Source organism: Ictidomys tridecemlineatus, chromosome 2 (assembly GCF_052094955.1).
Source record: "Ictidomys tridecemlineatus isolate mIctTri1 chromosome 2, mIctTri1.hap1, whole genome shotgun sequence".
In the NCBI taxonomy this organism is placed as follows: Eukaryota; Metazoa; Chordata; class Mammalia; order Rodentia; family Sciuridae; genus Ictidomys; species Ictidomys tridecemlineatus.
Window position 1 is genome coordinate 89,893,373 of NC_135478.1, and position 15,229 is coordinate 89,908,601.

General features: G+C 36.6%; 1 protein-coding gene across 4 annotated transcripts in view; it reads left to right on the plus strand.

Annotated features, from left to right (window-relative positions):
• Naa25 (N-alpha-acetyltransferase 25, NatB auxiliary subunit) overlaps nucleotides 1–15,229 on the plus strand; it is a 75,896-nt gene that overhangs the window by 49,748 nt on the left and 10,919 nt on the right. For 3 of the 4 annotated variants that reach the window (XM_013360461.4, XM_013360462.4, XM_040289447.2), the window contains 7 exons: nucleotides 359–484; nucleotides 3,541–3,784; nucleotides 4,414–4,537; nucleotides 5,764–5,829; nucleotides 7,796–7,893; nucleotides 10,288–10,398; nucleotides 12,815–12,961. In XM_013360461.4, the coding sequence (XP_013215915.1) occupies nucleotides 359–484; nucleotides 3,541–3,784; nucleotides 4,414–4,537; nucleotides 5,764–5,829; nucleotides 7,796–7,893; nucleotides 10,288–10,398; nucleotides 12,815–12,961 (916 nt within the window). The remainder of the gene's footprint in view (nucleotides 1–358; nucleotides 485–3,540; nucleotides 3,785–4,413; nucleotides 4,538–5,763; nucleotides 5,830–7,795; nucleotides 7,894–10,287; nucleotides 10,399–12,814; nucleotides 12,962–15,229) is intronic. The other variant, XM_021729327.3, reaches the window with a different exon arrangement.

The following is a 15,229-nucleotide window of genomic DNA, read 5'->3' on the forward strand; positions in this document are numbered from 1 at the left end:
AATCCCTGGCACCACCCCCACCCCCATCCCCCCACAAATAAAAAAGAATTATAGAGAATTGCCAGCACCATCTCAGATCCTCTGCAGGAGTCATTTTATACATGCTCATTCTCTTGATCCATATTATGCTTACAAGTTTCCCTTTGTACTACAAATGGGATTTCAGGAGTTAGTGCTGATTCATTACTTTGTTTGACCTTCTCTTGTCATGGAGTAAGTCGGCATGATTTTTACTTTATTATATCACCTTATTTCTTAGAATAATTTTTTTCTTTTTTCTTCCTTTCTTTCTTGTAAAACAATGTTGAAAACATTTTCATGACTATTTTCCTATTGAAATAAATTCTATATATCGCAGATCAACCAGCCTAGCAGAAAGTATAAAGTCAATGAATCTTAGGCCAGAAGAAGATGACATTCCATGGGAAGATTTGCGAGATAACAGAGATTTAAATGTTTTCTTCAGCTGGGATCCAAAAGACAGGTAACTAAAATTTAACTCCAAGCCATTTCTCTCTCTTTCTTTTTTGGTACCAGGGATTGAACTCGGGGGCACTTGACCACTGAGCCACACCCAGCCCTTTTTTATATTTTATTTAGAAACAGGGTCTCACTGAGTTGTTGAGCTACCTCAATTTTTTGCTGAGGCTGCATTTGAACTTATGATCTTTCTGACTCATCCTCCCGAGCTGATGGAATTACAGGAGTGAACCACCATTCCTGGCCAAGCCATTTATTTTTAAAGGATTAGGATGAATCCAGTTGGGTATGGTGGTGCTGGCCTGTAGCCTATAGTTATTTAGGAGGCTGAGGCAGAAGGATCCCAAGTTTAAGGTCATACTGGGCAATTTCGAGAGACCATATCTCAAAATAAAAAGGGCTGGGCATGCATCTCAGTAGTAGCGTATTTGCCTAACATGTGTGATGCCCTGGGTTCAATCCCTAGCACTGGATGGGTGGGAAGAATTAGGTTTAATCTAATAGTTGTTTAGAAAAATCTCTTTAACACAAATATAAAATAATATGTTTGTTGTTGGGATAAGAAAATATAGTTAAGCCTGAAGAAGAAAATACATCTCACCCCTTTGCTACTTCATAGCATATATGAGAATGAATTTTAAATGAGATTAAAAATTATATGCCAGAACTCATTAGAAATTCTAGAAGATAGAAAATATTTTTAAGTGGGTAGGAAAAACCTTTCTTAACATGTAAACAGTGGAAATGTAAACATAAAGGATTTAACTTATGTAAGTAAAAATGGCAAGCTTGTTACATTCTAAAAATTTATGGTAAATAAATTGGTAAATTTGTGTGTGATGTACACACACGTTATATATATTTATACATATACCTTTTTTTTAGTACTGAGGATGAAATCTAGAGTCTTACATGCGCTAGGCAAGTGCTGTACCACTGAGCTATGTCCTTACGCCCTGATTTTTTTCATTTATATTAATACCCCTGATCTGTATAGAGAAAATACATACTCACCCCCTGCCATCTTTCTTCTTCAGTGATTGAACTGGAAGTAATTGAACTCCGGGGTATTCTACCCCTGATACATATCCACGTCCTTCTTAAATAAAAAAAATAAAAAAAAATAAATGACAGTTTTGCTAAATTGGTCTTGAACTTTCGATTCTTTACCTCAGACTCCTGAGTCATTAGGTTTATAGTGGTGCACCACACCTGGCTGAGGACTCTTAATAGATCAATAGAGAAGATAACAAAGAAACAGTGTGGGTAGAGGGTGTAACAAGAAGTTCAAAGAAATGCATTTTCAGTGATTAAGATTTTATTTCTAACAAAAAGGATTGGTGGTTATGTGGAATGATGCTTGTTATTATGTATTTACGTTGTGGCACAATTTTATAGAGCCTTCATGTAGGGGATTCTGGTGATACATGGCAAAATTTGAAATGCCACATATGGTCTGCTAAGCAGATCTGCTTCTGGGGAAGTTGAGCTTTAAGGAAGTAGACAACTTGCAAGTGTGTATATATTAGATAGTTTTGCAAATACTATGACTCATAGGTTGCCAAAATCACATTGGGTGATTTGCTAGAATGATTACAGGGGCTTAGGTTTATTATAGCAAAAGAATAGATGATGGGAACAGCAAGGAAAGAGGAGTAGGCAGAGTATGGAGACTTCCATACACAGATTTCCACTGTGTGTTCTCTCTTTTTTAAAATTTTTTTTGTTTATTGACAGACCTTAATTATATTTATTTATATGTGGTGCTGAGAATCAAACCCAGAGCCTCACACATGCCAGGCAAGTGCAATACCGCTGAGCCACAGCCCCAACCACCACTGCGTTCTCTTTTATGAAGGAACACAATGAGTGCACTCTTTCTTCAGCAGGGAAAAATGCTGTAACATGTGCTGTGTTTCTATGCCTACCATTTTTATCTGCTGGTTCATGGACAAACTCTTTGTCCACCATGTACTAAAATCCTAGATTCTCAGAGGAAACAAATTGTTCACTGTAAACTATATGGTTTCTACAAACAGTCTGGATATAGTAAGCCATTCTTATTTTTTTTTGCTTTTTATTTTTTTATAATGTTGTATTTTTCATACCTTTATTTTATTTGTTTATTTTTATGTGGTGCTAAGGATGAAACCTAGTGCCTCACACATGCTAGGCAAGTTTTCTGCCCTGGCCCACATAAATATTATTTTAAGTGCAAACATAGATAGATATTTTGATATTGTTGGGAATTAAATGCAGGGCCTTCCATGTGCTAACCACACACTCAAGATATATGTATAAATATATATAAGGTGTATTACATCACACACACACAAATTTACCAATTTATTTACCATAAATTTTTAGAATGTAACAAGCTTGCCATTTTAACTTACATTTCAATGCATTCTACCATTGAAATTCACTTTTGCAATACAGATGTATAAAAATGTACTTCAGTTACATTTTTTATACATCTGTATTGCAAAAATCTGAATGGATATTTACCAAACTTGTTAATACTCTGGGTATTTGGTTATCAGGGCACTTTTCCTTCCCAATTTTTACTTTTCTGTCATTTGAATTGGCGGGCGGGGGTGGAGCGGGCAACTAGGGATTGAACTCAGTGGTGCTTAACTGCTGAGCCACATCCCCAGCCCGTTTTATTTTTTATTTTGAGACAGGGTCTCCCTGAGTTGCTTAGGGCCTTGCTACACAGCTGAGGCTGGCCTCAAACTTGGGATCCTCTTGCCTCAGCTGCCAAAGCTGCTGGGATTACAGGTGTGTGCCATCACCTCCAGCTGTCAAACTTTTTGTATCATGTAGTACTTTAATTATCAGAGAAAAAAAGTCCTGGGGAAATTAAGTTAGGAAAGTTACCATGCCCATTTTATTGATAATGAAATGGGGATTCAGAAGATTTTTGGCTTTAAGATCATCCAAATACTAAGTGAAAATTGGAACCATTCAGCAATATCTTGACTGGTAAAAGTGAATGTTGAAAGCTTTGAAGGCAACAGGTTGAATAAAATGGATGGTCTGAGGATGTTTTTGTTTAAGGGATGTTTCTGAAGAACATAAGAAACTTTCCTTGGAGGAGGAGACCATGTGGCTAAGAATCCGTTCCTTAACATTGAGGCTGATCAGTGGCCTTCCGAGTCTTAACCACCCTGTGGAGCCAAAGAACTCTGAGAAGACTGCGGAGAATGGTGTATCCTCTCCCATTGATATTCTTCGTTTGCTCCTTCAACAGCTAGAGGTGGCCGTGGAGACAGGAAAGCGATTTATTGAAAAGGAAATTCAGGTATCATATATTTAATTTGCCATTAAAGCTTCAATGATTATATTTATGATTGTCATTCAATTAGGACTTTGGGGTTGACTAAATAGTAAAGAATAGAATTTTTTCTCTCTCAATTTATGGCATCTGGAGTAAAAAGAGGAATATTATAGATGGAGAAGAAATTGCAGAGGCTTTCCCAATACCCAGGCTGTATAATGAAAAAAAACATAATAATTTTTTGGGTGTGTGATGATAAATTTCTAATAACTATCAACAAATTCATATGCCATTTCTATTTTTACTATAATGGTCAGAAAATACTTTGCTGATTAATGGTTTTTCATTAAATCACCGAAATGTTTATTTATTTATTTATTTATTAGTTTTAGGTGGACACAATTGTGGTGCTGAGAATTGAACCTCACACATGCTAGGCAAGCTCACTACCACTTAAGCCATATCCCCAGCCCTTGTTTTTTTTTTTTTAATTGTGGTGCTGGGGATTGAACCCAGGGCCTTGTGCATGTGAGGCAAGCACTCTACCAACTGAGTTATATCCCTAGCCCCAAAATAAGTTTTATCCAGTAGTTAACAAAGCTTTATTTTCTTCTTTTGAATGAATTAAAGGATATTATTTTCCCTCTTTCTAGTATCCTTTCCTTGGTCCTGTACCTACCAGAATGGGTGGATTCTTTAACTCTGGCTGTTCTCAATGCCAGATAAGTTCTTTTTATCTTGTTAATGATATTTATGAGCTGGATACCAATGGTTTAGGTAAGTAAGTATTTTCTTGCATGTGAATTTCCTGGGTTTTTGTCATTGAAAACTTAGTAAATGCAATGAAACATCTATAACCTCAGATACTTAGCAATATGGAGTAGATGAAAGCTGGAAGCTGCTCAGGCAGTGTCTGGTTTAATGTTCAAGAGGGCACATTCACATATTTCAAAGTAATGTTTTAGAATCCTGATTTCTTTCCCCATATTTAAAGGGACTTGTTACATCCAACAGTTGACTTTTTGAAAGATTATTGAATTTTAGATTTTTTGTTTTGTTTTTTTGGTTTTTTTTGGATACTGGGGATTGAACCCAGAGGTGCTTAACTACTGAAACACACATCCCCAGCACCAAAAGTATTTTATTTTGATACAGGGTCTCGCTGAGTTGCTTGGGTTCTCACTATGCTGCTGAGGCTAGCTTTGAACTCAACAGTCTTCCTGCCTCAGCCTCCTGAGCCACTGGGATTACAGGCATGCACTATCATACCTAGCTTTAGATTGAATTGGATTTAAAAATTAAGTTCCCAATTTTGTGGATAAATTCCCAAGCTTTCAACCCAATGAGAATCACAAATATTTCTCTTTTTCAAAATCATAAAGTTTATAGATCCTATCATTTACAAGAATTTTTAAGCACTCGGCAGGTTTCAAGTCCTCAAAGAGAATTTCAGGTAGTACCTATGGTGGAAAGGTGATTAAATGCTCCCCTGCCCTTTTAAATTTGTCTATTTTAATTATGTACATATGACAGCAGAATGCATTTTGATTCTTTGTACACAATTGCAGCACAACTTTTTATTTCTCTGATTGTACAGGATGTAGCATCGCATCATATGTGCAGTCATACATGTACCTAGAGTAATAATGTCCATCATATTCCACCATCTTTTCTGCCCCTATACTTCTCCGCTATCCTCCTCTCCCCCTTCCTTGCCCAATCAAAGTTACTTCATTTTTCCCATGGGCTCCCGCTTCTCTTCTTTTTTTTTTTTAATTTATTTTTATTTATTTATTTATTGGGGGTGGGTGCTGGGGTTTGAACCCAGGGCTTTGTATGTGCAAGGCAAGCACTCTACCAACTGAGCTATATCACCAGCCTTAGATTCGTAAGTTCTTAAGAGGAAAAAAATAATTCTTACTGTGTGTTGTTTACAGGTATTGACTATGCTTTTTATGTTAATAAGAAAATGAAAGTTTTTAATTTTTATCTTTCAATTTCAGAAGATACAGTGGAGATACAGGAGCGGATAGAGAATAGTCTTAAGTCTTTACTAGAACAGTTAAAGGGTGAGTTTTTTTGTTTTGTTTTGTTTGTTTGTTTGTTTTTTGCGGTGCTGGGGACTGAATCTAGGACCTTGTGCATTTTGAGTGTCCCCAGTCTGGAGGGTGAGTATTCTTACTGTAGATTTTTGTATGTGGTTGTTTGGCAGTAGCTCAATTTTTATATATATAAACTTGAAGTAGGATTTAAAAATAATGATGCATATTTTTAGAATTTTTAAAAACCAGTTCTTTAGTATTAAAAGTTAATTTTTTATTACAAAAGTATTAGATACCTATTATAAACTGGTACACAAGTGAGTAAGGTCTTTTTTCCTTTGTCAGACAATTGTCCAGACTTTTTAATGCTTTGGAGTCAATATTCATAGATGCCACCTACAGCCATTCATATGTATGTGAAAATAACATAGTAGTAATTTCTTTTAAGATATGAAAAGGTATATAACACACAGGTTCGTTCCTTTGCACACCTGCGATTCCCACCCCCCTTCCCTTTTTGGGGGGGGAGGGGTTAATACTGGGGATTGAACCCAGGGACGCAGGGGCACTTCACACTCAGCCATGCCTTTTTATTTTGAGTCAGGGTCTCAATAATTTGGCTGAGGCTGCCTTTGAACTTAAGCTTCTCCTGCCTTAGCTTCCGGAGTGGCTGGGATTAAAGGATGCACCACCATACACAGATAATGTAGGCTTTTTTTATTTTATTTTTTAAATTTTCATGGATACCTATGTAATTCTATCTATCCATCTATATGTTCATATGTATATATGTTCACTTTTATTTTTTTTTAATTTTTTTTTTTAAGAGAGAGAATGTTTTAATATTTATTTTTTAGTTTTCGGCAGACACAACATCTTTGTTTGTATGTGGTGCTGAGGATTGAACCCGGGCCGCACACATGCCAGGCGATCACGCTACTGCTTGAGCCAATCCCCAGCCCTATATGTTCACTTTTAATAATACATAATATTCTGAAATGTCAGTATAACAAATTTACTTGTGAACTCCTCTGTTTGACATATACTTGCATTATTTCTTACATTTATAATAATGTTGAAATTCATATCTTGGGACACAGTGTTTGAGTAATTATTTGGTTATTTCCTTGGGATAAAATTTCCTTGAAATGGAATTGTTGTTAAAAGGGTATGTATGTGGGCTGGGGGTGTGGCTCAGTGATAGAGCGCTCTCCTAGCATGTTCGAGCCACTGGGTTCCATCCTCAGCACCACATAAATAAGTAAAATAAAGGTACCCAACTTAAAAAAATAAAGGTATATATGCATTCTAAATCTGTAAGGGTCGGTCTTCTCAGGGACCTAAATGGTCTTTTACTTTATTGCTCATATGAAAGATGTCTGAAAATTAAAAGATGAGCAAGAGTATAAGAATAAAACATAGCCTCTGTTATGAAGATGCATTTCTGTAGTATACTTTCTTGTTCTTTCATTCCACGATACAAGTTCTTCTAAATCATTCACTCAATTTTAATTTTATTGGGACCATGCGTGACCTATTTTTGAGATAACTTAGACTCTACAATTAATTAATTAATTAATGGTGGGGATTGAATTTAGGGTTTCTGTACATGCTAGGTAAGCACTGTACACACTGAGTTATCTCTATCCCTTTTTAAAAAAATTTTGAGACAGTCTCAATAAATTGCCTAGGCTGTCCTTGAACTTGTGCTCCTTCCTGATTCAGCCTACCAAGTAACTGGGTTTACAGGTTTTATCACACTATACCTGGCGAGAATGTATTATTTTGAAGTCTGTAGAGCCATAGTAAATATGACTTTTAGTGGCTTAAAATAGTTATTCTCTAGTTTTTGGTTCACTGGTTAAAAAAAAAAAGTTTCTGAACTAAGCTTTTATATTTGCTTATTTTCTATTAGATTATATAGATTGTGTTCCTGAAAATAGCATTGAAACAAAAGGCGAATAAAACCATAAAAATATCTTTTTGTCTTCAGATGTCTTCAGTAGATGTAAAGGTGACCTCTTAGAAGTTAAAAATGGTAACTTGAAAACACATCCTACCCGTTTAGAAAATCTTGTCTTCTTTGTTGAGGTAAGTTTTTGTTCTCTTCAACAATGAACAGGTAACAGGCACCACATTCCTGCGATTAATTAATTAATGAAATATAATTTTGAGGGGTGGAGACCGGGAAGTGAACCCAGTGGTGCTTTATTTATTGAGGTATATCACCAGCTATCCATTCCCCCAGTTTTGAGACAAGGAGTCCCTAATTTGCCTAGATGGGTCTCTTACTTTAAATTTTCTGCCTCAGCTTCCTGAGTCTCTGAGGTTACAGGCGCACACCACTGCGCCCATCCTATACCTACAATTTAACCTCCGTAATCCTGCTTTGTTTGTTTGTTTTGGTACCCCAGATTGAACTCAGGGGCACTTAACTACTGAACTACATCCCTGCAGCCTTATTTTGAATTTTATTTAGAGACAGGGTGGTCTCACTTTGCATTGTGCCTTGCTTTTCGCTGAGGCTGGCTTTGAACTCATGATCTTCTTGCCTCAGTTTCACAAGCTGCTGGGATTACAGGCATGTGCCACTTCCTGTAATCCTGCTTTTGTTAATTGAAAAGCCCTTTAAATCATTTTCTAAACCATCTCCTTCCAAGAATTCTACAATGATTTCATTCATAATGCTGAGGTAAAATTTATTGGAAGTTATTTTAATGATTTCTCAGGTTACCCAGAATCATTCCAAATCTAGCTATTTTTCTCCTTTCCATTTTCTGGCTCACCTTTTGTTTTTGTTTTGTTTTGGTTTGGTTTGGTTTGGTTTGGTTTTTTCTTTTTCTTTTTATTCCCATTGTTGTTGTTTATTGTATTGAACCCAGGGGCGCTTAACTACTGAGCCACATCCCTAGCTCTTTATATTTTATTTAGAGATAGGGTCTCACTGAGTTGCTTAGGGCCTTACTAAGTTGCTGAGGCTGACTTTGAACTCTTGATCTTCTTGCCTCAGCCTCCGAAGCCACTGGGATTTCAGGTGTGTGCCACCATACCTGGCCTGACTCACTCTTTTTATTTTTATTTTTTAATATTTTTTTTTAGTTGTAGATGGACACCATATCTTTATTTATTTTAATGTGGTGCTGATGATCGAACCCAGTTACTCACACATATGAGGCAAGTACTCTACCACTGAACCACAAGCCCAGCCCATTATTTATTTATTTTTATGTGGTGCTGAGGATTGATCCCAGTGCCTCACATGTGCTAGGCAAGTGCTCTACCCCTGAGTCCTAACCCCAGACCCTGACTCACTCTTTGTTCTGGAGTTTAAGTTAGTTCTTTCAGCTTCTTACATTTTTTATTATTGTTTACTAATTACTGAGATATTCTGCATTATGAAGGAGTCCCGGGTTTGATATAACCAAACTCTCTGGTTAGAGGAAAAAAGGAGGATTGCATTCACTCATAATCCATTATCTTTCCTTTAATTCTGTCACAAAGTTGTTTACTTCTCCTTCCCTACTAGTCTAATTCCCCAAAAGCAATATACTCTTGTCTGGCAACTAGCATATTAGAAGTGCCAAAGAAATAAAGCAGTAACTGGATATGCACATATATGCACACACTGCAATATAGGAGGAGATTGGTAAATAGCTAATTTAATACAATCCAGGATCTGTGCTGATCAACTTGAGGGATCTTCTCTACCACCAAACTACATTTTCAGCCCTCTTTATTTTGAGACAGAGTTTTGCTGTGTTGCTTAGAGCCTTGCTAAATTTCTGAGGCTGCCTTGGAATTTGCTGTCCACCTGTCTCAGCCTCCCAAGGGGCTGGGATTCTAGGTGTGTGCTATCATGCCCATCTCCATATAAATTCAGTCAAAATTTGCAAGTGAAATAGTATCTTACCTGTCTGGCAAAGCATGTGGGGAGAGCCATATTGTAAAGAATCTTTTGATTCAGTGCCTAGGAATTTGGACTAAGCAAAAAGGATGTTAATAGATCCCTAATTATACAGAGATGTGAAAGAAACAGAATGGAGTGGAGGATGTGGAGTTAGCTGGGAGAGCCAGAAGAAATAATAAAAAGGTAGGTAGGGTATTGTGGTATTCTGAGCAGAAGAAAAAGTGCTGAATCAACATGTGACTGTAGAAATGAAAGACTGGTGCTGCATAAAAGCCTGGATTTTATCCCCAGTTTCTCCCCAGACTGCCTTTTGCCCCCAAAGGAAGAACAAATAAAGATGTGAGAGTGAAAATAAATTCAGGGGAGAAATTGAAAGGAATTGCATAGGAATGTAGCTCAGAGGTATAGCACTTACCTAACATGTATGAGCCCCTCGTTGCATCCCCAGTAACCCTCCCCCACAAAAAAAAGGATTTGCACAGAACTTCCAGTTAGAATTTCTTTTTCAATTCATTGCCTTTAACTTCCTGATGGGATTGTAATCTTAATTGATTATTTTGCACATTTTCCACTTTCAGACTATTTCTGTTATCCTTTGGGTGTCCAGTTACTGCGAGAGTGTCTTGCGACCATACAAATTAAGTTTACAGAAAAAGAAAAAGAAGAAAAAAGAAACCAGTATCATCATGGTAATAACAGAAAAACACAAATAACAATCTAGCTACAGGCTGTTTTTTCTTTTCAAAAGTTTTCTTGCATATTTTAAGAGTCATTAGGATCTTAAAAGTTTTCATTTTCTCTTTTTTTTTTTCCTTCTTTTTTAAAAGAATCTTACTAGCTGGTCACTTGCTCAGGCTGATCTTGAATTTATGGATTTAAGCAATCTTCCTGCGTCAGCTTCCCAAATTGCTGGGATTATAGACACATGTCACTGTGTATGTCTTAGACTATTTCTTGAGTGAAAAGCATGAGCCACCGGGATCTCATGTTTATATGACATATATGTGTTTATGTGTGTGTGTGTTTATATGTTTATATGTGTTTAAAAATTAAAGTTTTCTGATATTTCTTTTGTTGCTATTATGGATTGAATCCAGGGACATTTTGCCACTGAGTAACATCCCTAGCTCTCTTTATTTTTAATTTTGAGACTGGGTTTCACTGAGTTGCTTAGGGCCTTGCTAAGTTACTGAGGCTAGCCTTGAACTTGCAGTCATCGTGTCTCAACCTCTTGAGTTGCTACTACTACAGGTGTGTATCACCACACCTTGCTAGATAATATATGATCTGTTCTTCGTTCAAGTTTCCTCTCGTAGAAGTATTTTTCTTATGTCTATACTTCCCCACTTCCCTAATACCCGACTAAAAATTAAAGTTAGGGATGCTTTATCACTAAACTAAATACCCAACCTTTTTATTTTTTGTTTTGAGACACGGCCTCCGATAAGTTCCCAGGCTATCCTTGAACTTGTTATCCTACTGCTATCCCACTGCTCCTGGCCTATTGATAAGTTTTGCTCTGTTGGTTTCTTAATAATGTTATTAATCCTCATTATAAACGAAGCAATTTAAAAATTTTTTTAGTTTTCAATGGATCTTTATTTATATGCAGTGCTGAGAATCGAACACTGTGCCTTCCACATGCTAGGCAAGTACTCTACCACTGAGCCACGACCCCAGCCCAATGAAGCAATTTTTTCTTAAATTGTCATTTTTTTTAAAGCATTCTTTTTTTTTTTTAACCTTTATTTTATTTATTTATTTTCGTGTGGTGCTGAGGATCAAACCCAGTGCCTTGCACATGCTAGGTGAGCGATCTACCCCTGAGCCATGACCCCAGCCCTCATCTGTTTTTTGTTGTTTTTTTTTTAAAGAGAGAATTTTTTTTAATATTTATTTTTTCAGTTTTCGGTGGACACAACATCTTTATTTTTATGTGGTGCGAAGGATGGAACCCAGCACCCCATGCATGCCAGGCAAGCGAGTTACCACTTGAGCCACATACATACCCAGCCCCCTCATCTGTTTTTTAATGAATGATTTTTTTTTTTTCCCTTTGGGGTATTGGGATTGAACTCAGGGACTTTTAACCACTGAGCCATATCCCCAGCCTTATTTTGTATTTTATTTAGAGACAAGGTCTCACTGAGTTGTTTAGTGCCTTACCATTGCTGAGGCTGGCTTTGAACCTGTGATCCTCCTGTCTCCGTCTCCTGAGTTGCTGGGATTACAAGCATTCTACATGCACCCAGCCTTTTCTGTTGTTTTGTTTTTAATTAAAGTAGTATTTTTAAATAATATCTTGAATGTTTTCTAGTTTGACAACATGTTTAGAAAGGCTTTTCAAAATTTGTTAGCCAAATTATCTTTTGGTATTTTCTTGGAGGTTTCTTTTTTTCTTTTTGAGATTTATTGACTGTCATTTAATTTCCCTCATGTCTTTCAGTTTATCTTGGGCCTTTTTTCTTTTCTTTCATTCTGCTCATTTTTCACCCCTATGGTATGGGGGATGAGACTCAGAATTTTGTGCATAGTAAGCAGGGGCTCTACCATGTAGTTGCACCCCCAGCACTTTGTCAATTTACTTATAAAGAGTTGTTCATGAATACAATTTACTTACAACACCCCTCCGCCTGGCTTCAGTATAACTTCAAAATGTATCTAATATCTGTTAGGACACTGTTCCCCTTCTCTGTTCTTTTTTCTAAATTTTCTTGTTTGTTGCTATCTTTTACTTTTTCTATTCAAACTTAGATTATTATGTTTCTGTTCTCCATTAACATTATTGGAAATCTTAAAATGAAGAGAGGTGGTAGAGTTTCCTGGCTGGCTGTATGTTGAATGATGAAGTAATATATTTTCTAGTGGATTCTCTTCTCTCTGATTCTCCAGAATATAATAAAACCTCACTTTAGCAAATGCTTAAGTTTTCCTTTTTTGAGTTTGCAGTTATATTGTTTGGTGATGTATGTATGTGTATATATATATATATCTCCATTCCTGTCATGGTATAGCATGCAATCAGCATACCTACATGTTGTAAGCATTGGGAATGCGTTTGATAGTATTTCATCTTTTAAAAAATGTTTCAAATCCTGTTCCCAGCCACCTGTCTTCACCAGTTTCCAAGACTATGTTTCTGGACTTCAGACTTTAATTTCTAATGCTGTGGATCATATTAAGGGACTTGAAACACATCTAATTGCACTTAAGCTTGAAGAACTTATTTTAGAGGACACTTCTTTCTCTCCGGTAAGAGATTATAGACACTCAGCAATGTTTTGTTTTGTTTTTAATATATATTTTCAAATGTTATCTTTATCAAAAGTACAAATCAATTTTCAGTCCATCATTTTCTTCTTATAAGACTAGCTGGGTGTGGCGGTATATGCTTGTAATTACAGCTACTGCAGAGGCTGAAGCAGAAGTATCTCAAGCTCAGGCTATCCTGGGCAACCTAGTGAGACCCTGTACCAAAACAAAAAATACTGAGGATATAGTTTAGAAATACAACACTTGTAGGCTTGATATCCTGTATCCCAAAACAAAACCAACCAACAACCACCAAACCCAAAACAAAACCCAGAAAGCATTAAAAAAAAAAAAGACTTGTGAATGAAAGTGCTTTGGCAGAAGTTTCCTATTGTTGTGTTGGTTGTGGGATTCCCCACCCCTTTTATATTTTGGGGGTTATGCTTTCACTATTAAAACTAATGCTAGCATTATAAATTGTTTCCTATTTTGAGTACCAGATGGAATTAGATATACTCTTAAGATTCAAGAACAATCTCCATAAAATTTACATGCTGTTGAGTAGGCTGCCTTCCTTGCCACCCTAATAATTATCACCTGAAGAAAGAGATGCTAGACATCAGAAATAATTATGTTACTTGATCATTAGGCTAGAATAAGCTAGCCAAAAACGGAATGAATGGAACCAAGTATGAATCATTGTTCACAACCATTAAATGTCTCCTGATATTATTTTGGGATCGTTTCTTAAAATTCTCCTAGTTGTTAGCAAAATGCTTGTAATGTTTTGCCTTTAAAATATGGGTCTCCTCTCTCCTCCCCTTGTGCGAGGATTAAACCCAGGGCCTCACACACAATAGGCAATTGGTCTACCACCGAAATGCATGCACCTTCAGCCTCTAAAATAGGGATTTATTTAATAAAATATATGGATTCTTTCTGGTCAATGTTAATTCACTCACCTGGAGTCAGCTTAGAATTTTGGTAGGAACCAGAAGGGCAGTTATAAAGCAATCTGTTTCTAGTCAGCTGCTCTAACAATGAAATTCTGATCTAAGATAATGTTTTCGTCTAGTAGGTGTCTGACTTAAATCTTTGCTGATGAGGGAACTCATCCAGTAATCTGAGGATGACTGTCGGCCTAGTTTCAGACACCCACCCAGACCTTCCTAGGGGAGAGAATAAATGGAATGTTGCTTGGTATACCAACCTTAAAAGAGTATAAGCTTCTCTTTTGTAAAGTTTAAACATGTTAGAGCTTTGAACGTTGTGCTTACTGTGGGAAGGAGCACAGAGCTTTTGACATACCAAAGACTGATTAGAGAAAGCAGTCTTGTTCACAATGAAATGAATGAGTGAGACAATCTTATTGGAGTGGGTACTTTTGTGAAGAGTGATTAATTTTCACCAGGCACATGGAAATGGAGGAAAGCCATCCCAGGCAAAGGCACAGAGGTGGAAAATGAAATATATTTGACACTGTGAGTCAGTTGGCAGGGGCATAGAATATGGCATGTGGGAAGGACTGTTAATTGCATGGTGACAGACATAGTAGTAGCCCTGCTGATTTATGACCACTGAGTTGTTATCTGCCTTCTTAAATGAGGACTCAATTTCAGTGTTCTAGAAGTTGTCCTTAGCTTTGCAGTATAACCTTGGAAAAGTTAGTTACTCTATCTGGGCATCAATTTCTTTATCTGTAAATGAAGATGATGATAACACCTATTTCATAGGATTATGGTGAGGATTAAACAAAGCAGTAATTAGCCTTTATTAATGTCATGATATATACAGTACAGTAAGCAATATCAACTACCAAATTGTTTCCACATAGTGCTGAGTAGTCTTTTGTGTTAAAAAACAACAATAGTGGCTGGGACTAGAGCTCAGTAGTGGAGTGCTTGATTAGCACATGTGAGGCACTGGGTTGGATCATCAGCACCACATAAAAATAAATGAATAAAGGTATTTAAAACAAAAAAAAAATGAATAACCCTCTTCAATTCAGTTTCCATTAGGTTCGCTTCTTTTTCATTTGCTTCCTTTTTTTCTAAAGTTGAAATCCAGCATTATAAGGTCTCTGGACTAGACCTGTAAGTCATATATCAACATCTTTTTTGTGTATATTTATAGTCATTGAGAAAACAATACGGTATTACTGTATTTTGTACTTTTTAAAAAGTGCGGGGTGGCACACACCTATAATCCCAGCAGCTTGGAAGGCTGAGACAGGAGGATCATGAGTTCAGCAACAGCGAGGCGCTAAGC